At 39.0% G+C, this 12,497-nt stretch overlaps 1 protein-coding gene across 1 annotated transcript in view; it reads right to left on the reverse strand.

The window, feature by feature from the left end:
- LIPH (lipase H) overlaps positions 1–12,106 on the reverse strand; it is a 45,794-nt gene extending 33,688 nt beyond the window's left edge. Inside the window, exon 1 of the mRNA XM_026497293.4 lies at positions 11,942–12,106. Coding sequence (XP_026353078.1) covers positions 11,942–11,990 — 49 coding nt within the window. The 5' untranslated portion in view covers positions 11,991–12,106. The remainder of the gene's footprint in view (positions 1–11,941) is intronic.
- Between the last annotated feature and the right edge of the window lie 391 nt (positions 12,107–12,497).

Raw genomic sequence — 12,497 nt, forward strand, 5'->3', positions numbered from 1 at the left:
TGAAACTGCAACCTGTGATATATGTCATGTAAAGGAGATATGGTATTAAAAAAAGAATTTAAATAGGGAGTTTCCCCTGGTCTGGGACTCAAGAATCTTCTTCTCTTACATCATCTTGAAATCACGTATCTGAATGCTAAGAATGGAAGATCCCTTTAGCAAAGTAGAACATTACACTGTGGGACAAAGTCAAGTTTCCAAACTATTAAGTTTTGATTTCATAGATTTTTACTTTTATTACCTAGACTTAATATTTCAGGTACTATGGCCTTTTTCATTTCAATGCGCTTTCTTTGCTTGAATTTCATCAAATGATATTATAACTATAACTAGGCTTTCTTTTTGTTAGCATTTATCTAGCATGATTTTATCCTTTTTAACTTTGAATCCCTCTGTTTTAAGGGGTCTTTCATAGAGCGTCTAGCTGGGTTTTATTTTATGGCCCAATCCGAGAGCCCTTTTAAAGAAAGCAGGTGAGTTCACGTTTATTGGCATAACCGATATAATTGGTGCGGAGGCCATAGAAGTGGCACCCTCAGATCTGTCTTGAAGAGAACCTGCCGCGGGGAGCATGGTGAAGTCACCTGCGTCTCTGGTCACACCAGTGTTCACACGAAGCCGTGGCTCCTCCCATGCTGCTCCCAGCAGGTGACCAAGCACTGGGGGGGGGGGGGAAGGGGAGGTACTCCCTGGCTCCTCCTGCCTCACAGGAGACTCTGGCTCAGGGATACCCCATCAGCCCCGGTGAAATATTCTCACAACCGTACTGCAGCTCCCCCTCCTCAGTCCTTCCTTGCCAGGCTCCTTTCCCCGATGTCCGACGTGTGCCAGGTGTATGACGGTAGGAAGGCTCTCCCTGCCTGCCCCCACCTTCTTTCTCCTTCCCGCACAGCTCCTCCCCTAGATCTCTTGTGTGTCCCATCCCATGCTGGTGTCTGCTTCTGGGAGGACCCCAGATGACACACTTGGACTTAATACTGTATTCATCCCCCAAGGTGAACCCCTAGCAAGGATTCTGGAAGGTCATTTCTGACTGCTGTGGAGCACATTTCTAACTTCTGCCACGTTTCCTGCCTCTGTCCTTTGCCACAACAGTTGTCTTTCCTCTCTCGGCTCTAGTCCTTGCTTTAGTAACTTAAGACAGCATCAAATGATCCTCCGTTACAAATAATGAGGGCATCAGCATACCCAGTACTTCTCACTGACGCAATGACTCTCTCCTGATTTTCATTAGTTATACAATTATTTTTAGTTCATCTAGTGATTCCTTTTTTAGTTTAAAAATAAGTAATAGTTAAGCCTCTATGTATTGATGTGTCCACAGAAAACAGTTTCTGTTGTATTTATTTTATCTGTTCTAGCCCCTCATTTTCTACCAAGAAAGATGGGAGAGTTAACACACATTGCCTTTCATCTCCTCCCTGCCCCCTCCTTCAGAACATACACACACTCACACAAACTCACACTTTTTGTTCCTATTATCAAAATACAGTCACTCCCCATTATTTGTGGATTTTGTATTTATGAATTCACCTACTCACCAAAATTTATTTGTAACCCCCCCATCAATACTTGGCACCCCAAGTATTGGTGCTTATGCAGTCATCCATGGACATGTGCAGAATGGCAAAAAAAAATTGGGTTGCACCACATGTCCACTCTCAAATGAGGTCAAACATGGCAACACTTTGCCTTCTAGTTTCAGCTCCCATAACCAATGTCCTTTTCACAGTCTATTTTCTGCCAAGTTTTTTGCTCCTTGTGCTTTTTCTTGGTGACTTCACCATTTTAAATGGTCCCCAAGCACAATCCTGAAGTGCTGTGATGTGCCTTACAGAGAAAATATGTATCTCAGATAAGCTTCATTCAGGCGTGGATGTGCTGTTGGCCATGAAGTTCAGTGTTAATGAGTAAACAATATATATTAAATAAAATGTCTTTATTTTTACTTTTTAAAGATTTATTTATTTATTTATTTATTTATTTATTTAAGAGAGAGTGAATGTGTAGTGGGGGAGGGGGAGAAATCTCAAGTAGACTCCCTGCTGAGCTTGGAGCCTGCCCTGGGGCTCCATCTTAGCACCTTGAGATCATGACCTCAGCCAAGAGCAAGAGTCTGACGCTCAGCTGACTGAGCCACACAGGCACCCTAGATAAAGTGTTTTTAAACAGAAACATACATAAAATAAAATTATGTATTGATTGGTGAACAAAAATATCATAACCAAAGGTTTGCAGGAACCTAACCCTGGAAAACCCTGCTTCCCCTAGGAGCAATGGTTCAGTCTTTGCTAATTCAGTGTTTACGGTGACTTTATGGCACTTTAACTACCATGAATAATGAGAATGGGCTGTATATAAAAACTGTCTTCTGTAATTCTCATATTTCCCCGGTTATGTAGTTATAGTGCTATAATGTACACGATCATGGCTCCCAGTGAATCCTTTTCCTAGGCTTCTTCATTCACCCCTGGGTGAGAGCTCTTGCTGTCTTTTCAAGAAGGGCTAATGGATAATATAGCTCCTAAGTTCATTCATACCCATAAATGAATTCCTAGGCCTAAATGATGACCTGGCTTCAAACTATATTCTTTCCCCCGGGATTTGTAGGTATTATTGTACTTTCTTCTTGTATTGAATCCCATTCTAGAGAACTTCGACCCTTCTGTGCTATTTGCTTTTTTCCTACCACACACCTGAAGCATTCTTTTCTTGTTCGGAAGTAACTTTCCCTGCCGGTGGAGATGCTCCAAAATAACTGATCTGTTTATCCCTTGCTGTATACCCAGGGCCAACAACAGAGCCTGGCTCAGAGTTGACATCAGTAAATGTTTCGTGAATAGCGAGTATCACATTATTCAGCCATTCTGGATGATCCATCTGGATACTCCAGGTAGAATATGATATAATGTTTATGAAATAAATGGAGTATAAAATGACACATGCATTATGACTGAACTGTGTAAATATATGTCTACAGGTAGTAAGGCCTGCAAAATAATGTGCAAACAAAAATGGGTTCGACATTCCATTTCTGATGTTCTCTGCTTAAACCTACCTGAGGTTATTCATTCTTTTCCCCTCAGAAATAATATTTTAAAAGAAAATATTAGGGATACCTGGTGGCTCAGGTGGTTAAATGTCTGCCTTAGGCTCAGGTCGTGACCCCAGCCATAGGATCCAGTCCCACATCAGGCTCCTTACTCAGCAGGGAGCCTGCTTCTCCCTCTGCCTCTACCCCTCCACCCTGCTCTTGCGTGCGCTCTCTCTGATAAATAAATAAATAATCTTAAAAAATTTTTTTAAAAAGAAAATATTAAATTTTTCTTATTTTGGACCGTGTTACAAGTTAGTTTAAGCTCCTTGAGGGCAAGCCCTGTGTTATTTTCTGTCTAGTATTATGCCCCAGCACGTAGAGCAGGAATGTGTCTTGTTTGACCCCAAATTCTTAGGCCATTTGGAGGGCAGGCATGGACTAGATATCTGTGAATAGAAAATCTGTTACACTGCTTCACCCTCATATATACAGTTCTTTATATTTATATTTAATTTCTGGTTTATATTTCTAAAACAATTAACTACTTGTAAGCCTTCAGAAAGCAAACCTCTTTTTGCTTATTGTTTTGTTACGAAGTCGTTTACTTGAAAGTAGTATTAACACAGCCTTTAACCAAGTAACCACAGAACATGTTAAACTGGTTTCTAAAGCTTAACCTCTTCTATCAGAAGTTATTTGAAGCAGAAAAACATGGCCTTTCCTCTTCAGTCTGCTTTGAAATTCAATTACGCTGAAATGCTGGTTAGTGTTAAGGACTGGAAAATTACAATTGGATGGGTGATGCTCCCAGCCAATGAGGAATTCAGACTCCGATGGAGAAGAGATTCACGAAAAGCATTTTTACCTTCCCCTCAACAGCCTAAAAGAATTTAGATAGAGGACCTGCTCCAGGAGATGCAAGCAGAGTAAGATGTCAAGGAAACCTGGATAGAACATCTTCAGAGATAACATTATTTGTGCCCGAGGTATTTTGTTATGGTCTAATGCATGGTCGCCCTTGGGCCAAGTATGGCCATAACCATTAATGTATTGTCTATGGCTGCTTTCCTGTGATAACGCAGAGTTGAGCAGTTGTAAAAGTGACCAGTGGCCCACAAAACCGAAAATATTTACTATCTGGCTCTTTACAGAAAAAATTTGCCAATCTTGGTCTAATGTCCTAAACAAAATACAACATGATTTTGGAGCATGGATTTCAGAGTCAGGTCAACTCCATTGCCTCCTAGCTGTGTGACCCTTGGTAATGAATTACCTAACCTCTGTGAGCCTCAGCTTCACATGTGTCAAACGATCATAGTAATGCCAGTCTGTCAGGCAGTGCTCTGCAGAGCCACAATGAGCCTGAGGCAAGAGAAAAAAAAACTATATATATACTTACCAGAGTATCCTCCCAGATTTTGAACCAAGTTTGTAAAAGCTCGATAGTCAAAAAACCTGACCACAGATATGGCCCTTTATTACTCAGTCTGTTCAGACACCACTGTCAGCTCTCATAAACCAAACCACCTAGCAAGGAAATGAAGATGGCAGGGGCCCAGGAATGGCAGGCTGACTGGGAATGACTTCTCCTATTATACAATAACACTGAGTTGTAAAACAAATAATAGTCTGTCTTTATTTAAAATTTTGATATTTTTTCTTTTAAACAAAAGGTTTATTTATTTTAGAGAGAAAGAGAGAGAGCACAGAAGTGGGGAGAGGGGCAGAGGAAAAGAGAAAATCCTAAACTGACTCACTGCTGAGTGCAGAGCCTGATGCAGGCCTCAATCTCACAACCCTGAGATCATGAACTGAGCCGAAACCAAGAGTCAGATGCTTAACCTGCTGAGCCACCCAGGTGCCTCTGATATTTTTTCATCATTGACTTATTTGCACTGATTTTCATTTTCAAAGATATTACATTAAAATATCACTTATGCCCCAAAAATACCACTTACGCGTATCATTTATTATGCACTGTGAGAATGCAGTATTAGGGGTATACATACTATCTGCAGTAAAATAATACTAAAATATTAAAATATCATTTACAATGTTGCATTAAAATATCATGAAACATATTTTTATTGCATGAAAATCATAAATATAATTTATCTTGATTATTGACTTTGGGTCTCCCTTACCCCCTTAAATTTTGCACCTGGTGAGTGCTTCACTGACCTCCCCTAAGCCCAGCCCTGCTGTCAGGATTGTGGTGAGAATTAGAGATACTGTCTATGAAGTATCTGAAGTATTAGCTGGTGCACAGTAAATGCTGAAAAGTTTAATAGTTGTCGATGATGTGGATAATGAGTTGGGTTAATATTTGTAGAGACCAAGGACAGTCCACTCCAACATGGGCTAGTTGACAAGAAGATTTTTTTGAGTTAAAAAGCAATCAAAACCCAGCAGATTCATGAAAAGCATTTTTACCTTCCCCTCAACAGCCTAAAAGAATTTAGATAGAGGACCTGCTCCAGGAGGAGAGCTATCACCACAGATAACTACACTGTTACGAAGTAGGTAGACAGGGAGGAACCTAGCAAGGCCTCCTTGATCAAATTTCTCTATGTCCCATTGTTCCTGAGTGACCCAGCAAACATATTTACCAAACACTTACTCTTTCATTTTCCTGTGAATTCATTCCTTCCCTTTGAAGTCCTAGACCTCTACCTTCTTCTCCTCAACTCAGAATGATGTATATTCCTCATTTTGTCTGACTGTCCCTTGGAATTTCCTTGTCTGTGTGGATTCCCCATAGGTATTAAATTAAATTTGATTTTCTGCTGTCAGTTTGTCTCATATTCATTTGATTCTTGGTCTGGCTTGAAGCACCATGAAGGGGGCAGGAAATTCTTGCTCCCAGAAGTACTGATCTCATAGGGTTGTTATGAACATCAGGTAAAATAAATAAATTGCTTATCATGGGATTTGATACAAAGCAAGTGCTCAGTAAATACGAATTACTTTCCTTCCATCATTTTGGAAGGATTTTGGGGAAAGGGAAGCATGTTAACCAGTATACAGGTAACAGTGTTTCTCCCTGGCCAGAGAGCTGGGTTTGGTTCTGGTGCTGTCATTAACCAGTAAAACAAATAACCTCTTTGGGCCATCCTTGTCCTCAGATTGACAGATTGGTTCCTCATTCCTTAGAGATTTAGCTAATCTCTTGCATTCCTTTTGGACATAAAATTCTAAGATCTGCAAGCTAGCTGATTTGAAAGGACATGAGGCACCTAATTTAGGAAAATAAATTTCCAGGGCAGTCTTACTAACAAAAGACAACTCAAATTTAAAAAAATTAATAGAACAAGAAATTAAAATTTCTTTTAATTTTAATTAAAAGATCTGAAATAACCATACATTTGGAATTAAAATGTTGACCAGGGGTGTCTGGCTGGCTCTGTTGGTAGAGCATGTCACTTTTGGTCTCAGGGTTGTGAGTTCGAGCCCCATGTTGGGTGCAGAGATTACTTAAAAATAAAATCTTTAAAATAAACAAACAAATAAAATAAAATGTTGACCAAATAGGTGTTTTGTCACCTTTATGTTAAGCAGGACTTTTTGGCTAATTAAATACCCTTGGTTAACAAACATGCTTCCATATGCTACAATAAAGATGAATCTTGAAAACATTAAGATAAATGAAGAAGCTAGTCACAAAAGACCACAAATCCTATTATTCCATTCATATGAAATGTCCAGAGTAGGGAAATCTAGAGAGACAGAAAGTAGATTAGTGGTTGCTAAGGGGTGGGGGAAGGAGGGAGTTGGGGAAATAGGGTGCAGTAGCTAACAGGTGCCAGGTTCCTTTCTGAAGTCGTGACAATGTTCTAAAATTGGTGATTGTTGCACATACCTGTGAATATACTAAAAACCATTGAATAACACCTTAAATGGGTGAATTGTATGTATGAATCATATCACAATACAACTGTTTTAAAGAAATGGTTCCTATAATTTCAAACTTTCATGGAAAGACCAGAGTGAAAAGATGAAAAGTCTTTTGGGGGTAACTGGACAGAAGTTTCACTTTTTTCTGTCAACATCAAAACAAGCTCCCAGGTTTCCAGTTTTTCTTTCCTCTTGGGGACTGAGTGATGGACCTCCATTTTGTACCATGGAATAAAGCCCCCACTTTAGTTAGGCTGTTGTGGGGAGGGTTTGTAGCTGTTCCTGCAAAAATAAACTACTCTTATTCTCAGGCTTAGGAACTACTTATAGCTGTTACCTTGTTTTATCTTTGCCAGAGAAAACTGTGGATAGACAAAATGCCCTCCTGATTGGAAGGACACCTCCAATCTTCTAACCGCTGGCTATATTTATTTAGGATACAACAGAGAAAACAGATAGACCTGTTTCCCTCCCTAGATTGACCTATTTCGGCCGAGTCTCAGCTGGAGAGAAAAGTGTGATTCCCTCAGACTAATCGCTGACCACCCCACTCCCTTCTGATGAGACTTGCAAGGGATACTTTGCTTTATCATCAGAAGACCTACTGCCCTGAAGCCAACCAAAGCTGCCCAAGCTGTCTTGGTGTCACACGCCGTTCTAGCTTTTTAGCTTCTACCTGCTTTGGGAACTGATTTCACTTCCCACATTTCTGACTAGGAGAAAACTTCTACAAAAATGAGGCTCCTCATTCATATCCAAAGAGGTGTCAGTGAAAAGAGAAGATGGAACTGTGGGCAGAAATAACCCACTGATGAAGCAATTGTGAGTGAGGGCAGGCGGGTAGAAAGTTCTGAGATTCTATGAGAGTAAGTACAGGTAGGTTCATATTCAGTCTCTCAATGTGGCTGAGTCACCTGATTAAAAGTGAAAGTATGAGTTTCTCTTAGACTTCTGGTTGGTGAAGTACAGTCCGCTAACCGAACCTAAGTGACAGGCTCAGTGAAATTCTGCCTAATTTAATCTCAATGCATGGTATTCAGTCAGGAAGTAAAACAAGGATGGCCCTGACTCACACTTCTTTCAAGTCTGGGTTTCAAGGTGTGCACAAGCTATCATTTCTCCCACTCCCAAACATGACACAGGTGTTAATAACTTCTTTGGAACAGATGTCCACAGACAGGTATACTAACTTGATGTTTCCTGAAAGTATTTACTGATGCCAAGATTAAGGGATACGTTGTCAAGGATTCCACATTCTGGGCAACAGATACTAGTCAGTGCCTGAGACACAGCCCAGCACATGTGAATTGGTGAAGTCAGGATGTTTCCTGTAACCCACACTAGAGCACATTTTTATGCTTGCCTGAAAACACCGTTCTGAAGTAATTTCCAAAAGTCCCAGAAATAAAAATCCCTTTAGGCCAGAAACTGCCTTGGAGAGATCAGAATATAAGTTGGACTCCTATTTTTAAAAGAGGTAGAAGGGGGAAGTGATATTTTCCTACTATGAAATTCTACTAAATTTTTTAAATCTGGAAAGTAACTCAGTTTGTGTATTTTTTAATGCAGAGGAACCACACTGAATTTGGCATCAGAAACCTGTTCTGAACCAGACGGTGAAGTGTAGGGGCCAAGGGCAGGCTGCCCCCAAACAGGCCATTTTGGCATGAAGCTTATTTTGAATTAAAAGCAATCAGTGTGGTGCCTGGGTGGTTCAGTGGGTTAGGCATCTGACTCTTGATTTCAGCTCAGGTCATGATCTCAGGATTGTGAGATCAAGCTCCACATTGGGCTCCATGCTGGGCATGGAACCTACTTAAGATTCTCTCTTTCAACCTCTCCCTGTGCCTCTCCCCAACCCTCTCAATCTCTCTTGAAAAAAAAAAAAAGAATAAGAAAAAAAAGCAATAAAACCCCAGCAGATTCAGGAAAAGCTCTTTAGCCCCCTCAACAGCCTAAAAGAATTTAGATAGAGGACCTGCTCCAGGAGGAGAGCTATCACCATAGATAAGTACACTGTTACGAAGTAGGTGTGGTAGACAGGGAGGAACCTAGCAAGGCCTCCTTGATCAAATTTCTCTATGTCCCATTGTTCCTGAGTGACCCAGCAAACATATTTACCAAACACTTACTCTTTCATTTTCCTGTGAATTCATTCCTTCCCTTTGAAGTCCTAGACCTCTACCTTCTTCTCCTTAACTCTGATGTACATTCCTCATTTTGCCTGACTGTCCTTTGGAATACCCGTGTGTCTGTGTGGACTCTCCATAGGTACTAAGTTAAATTTTATTTTCTGCTGTTAATCTGTGTCATGTGATTTTGATTCTTGATCTGGCCTGAAGCACCTTGAAGGGGGAAGGAAATACTTGCTCCCAGACAGAAACATTCCCAGTTGGCCAGGGCCAAGCCTGATGGAGTATCTCTTATTTCTTTTTTAAAACCCCGACAAATACACACAAGAAGCATATGGGCAAAATGCCATCTTGGTTGGACATTTCTGCTTTTAACCACCAGCATAATTTCTAGGATACAACTGAGAAAACAAATGAGATACTAGATTTCCTCATTCTCATCTCTTAATCATATGCATAACTCCACCACCTCTCACCTTTGTCTCCCTGTCAGAGAAGGGTAAATCTCTCTCTGAGTCTCTGTCTCGCGCGCTTGCTCGCGCTCTCTCTCTCTCTCTCTCTCTCACACACACACACACACCATGGAGTTATAAATTATCTCAGGAGAACTTCAAATATCCGAGGAAATAATTCTGTTTTTGGCACTAAGCTATTTTCTCTAGGCAAGCATCTACGTAGTTTTACACAGATTTCCATAAGCCAAAGTATTGATAGAAGAGTAACTTTAAAATATATTCATGACAACAGCCTTAATGTAGAACAACAGTTATCAGCATTTGTTCTTTGAATCACCTGCAGCTGAAAACACCAGAGGGGTTGTTAGAAATGCAGATTCCAGGATCTCACCCCAGACCCACTGAGTCTGGATCTTTGGGGGTGGTCTGCATTTTAAACAAATCCCCGGTGATTCTGGCACATACTAGGGCTTGCTAGCCATTGCCTTGTTCGCTGGTAAAATGATGGCAAACATTCCCACCATGATTTCACTAGGGTTAGAACAGAACACAGATCTCCAGTAGTGAATAACGTGTATCTTCTCCATTTCAGCATCACATCTTAATACTTGATGGTTTTTGGACAGCAAGCCAAAGAAGGGAAAAGCAGAAAATCAATGTCTTTATGATGAATAATTTCTGCGATCAGATGCATATTATTCAATACCCTCTCCCGTTGCAAGTTTATGGTTTCGCAGATACCGAGAAGTCTAAATTTAGCTTAGAGCTATAATTATGTTTTTTCCTTCTAGCTACAGAAGTTTATTGTGGTGTGACTTGCTTAGATTCTGTCACTCAGCAGTGAGTCTTCTGGAATCATTTAAAATAAGACTTTACTGATGAGGTAATGTTAAGTATAAAGGCGGGTCACAAAGAAATAAAGTTCCAACTTTGTATATAGAGATATATAATGCGAGACTGGAAGAAAGTACCCACAAATCAGCATCAGGATTTGGGGTTAGCCCTGCTTCCCTAAAACTATCTCTAAATTTATGTTCATTTTTTAAATTTAAAAATTGCAATAAACACACACTTTAAAATGTTGACTTCTCAGTGAAAAATACCATCATTAGTATAATTGTTCCTTACTGTTAAATCAACTTCAAAAGCACAAATTAAGGAAAATTTATTTATATAAGCCTGAAATCCTAATACAACTATTTTAACTTTTCCATTTCCTTTCTAAACATAGACACATGATTTTAACATAGTTGTAATCTTAGTTTATCTACAAATTTGAATTCTGTTTTGTTTACTTGGCATTATTTTATAAACATGTTTGCACATTTCTGCATAGCTTCAGAATTATTCTAAAGGCTACATTTTTTTTTAAAAAGTATGATATAGTGGACTTTATCCATCCCTGTATGTAGAAACATTTCTGCTGTATCTAGTTTCAAGTTATTATATGTAACATTGTCAGAATCATCTTCTTATAGAGTTTTTTTTCCCTTTTAAAGGTTATTTCCTTATAATAAATTCTCAGCAATGGTTTTACTAGTTCAAAGGGCATGAACATTTTTATGGATACTATACGTAACATATTTCCCTTAAGAAACTTGTACCAATTTTTATTACCATAAACTCTGGTAAAGTTTCGCAAGACTAAACTATCATAAGAAGAAAGAAATGGATTCCTAAGAAGGCCTAGTTTCTTTTTAAAAAAGCACTTCATTTTATTTTTGTTACCCTGTTATGTACATTACTGTTTGTATTTATTTATTTATTTATTTATTTATTCATTCATTCATTCATTCATTCACTTAGTAATCTCTACACTCAATGTGGGGCTCAAGCTCACGACCTTGAGATCGAATGCTCTTCTGACTGAGCCAGCCAAGTGACGTTATGCTGTACGTTACTGTTTTAATTTATATTCATTATGATTAATCATTTTTAAGTTTTCAGTATGCCAGGCACCATTCCACGGGGCTTACATAAATAAAGTCATGTTTTCCCAAAAGATAACTGAAATAAACTGTCAATGTATGAAAGCTTATAAAAACCGATCCTCTATATATTAGATATTATAATAAAATAAAACTTAAAATTTCCGGAAAATAAATGATCTTATTTCATAGAGGTGGAAAGGCACAGAAAATTTAACTATGAAAGAAAAGAACTTTTAGATTTCCCAGCACTTTTATTTTTTGTACATCAGAAGAACCAGTTAATGTAAAGGAATAATAATCTTTTATTACTGAGAAAAAAAAATTTTTTTTCAGGATTAGAAAGTTCATTTAACCCATATCTTGTTTCCTTAAAAATGATGCAATAAAACTTAAAAAGTCCACGGAAGGAGCTGGGCTAATCAAAAGCAAAGTGACAATACTACTCATAATGTTTTTTAAATAATTAAGAAAAGCCTTCAGTAAATGACCTACCTGATTTGACCAAGCACATCACACTGATGAAGAAGTATAATCTCAGCATATGGAAACTGGAGAGAATGCGTATCACACTCACGAGAAGAAGGATTTCCTGGCACTGAGGGCTTCGCTCAGAGAGAGCTCAGATAACTAACCCAGAGGTGTGGTGACAACAGGAAGTTCCCGAGGGACTGCAGGCGGGTCCCAACCCTTTCAGGATATTCGACTCCTCCTCTTTTCCATGGAAGGTTAGTACATTTCTGCCTGACACAATTTCATGCATATCTTTTAAAAAATTGTATGCATATCTTAATATCATAATGTGTATTTGCAGAATGACGAGTTCAAAATAGTTTCATTCTTTGTGGGCGGTTTATTAGTCGTTTGGCTTGGTATGTTGAAATCAAGTGTGATTTGAGATATTTGCCGCCCTGTTCTTGTGAGTGAAACAAATGCAATGAATATTCTGTTGGCCTGTGAATACAAAACTACTTTTTATGTTAATTCTCACACTCATTGCTCATCCGGCAGTCTTTAGACCTTGCTAACAACATTTCATTAAGTCTAATCA

Source organism: Ursus arctos, unplaced genomic scaffold, assembly GCF_023065955.2.
Source record: "Ursus arctos isolate Adak ecotype North America unplaced genomic scaffold, UrsArc2.0 scaffold_4, whole genome shotgun sequence".
Classification (NCBI taxonomy): Eukaryota; Metazoa; Chordata; class Mammalia; order Carnivora; family Ursidae; genus Ursus; species Ursus arctos.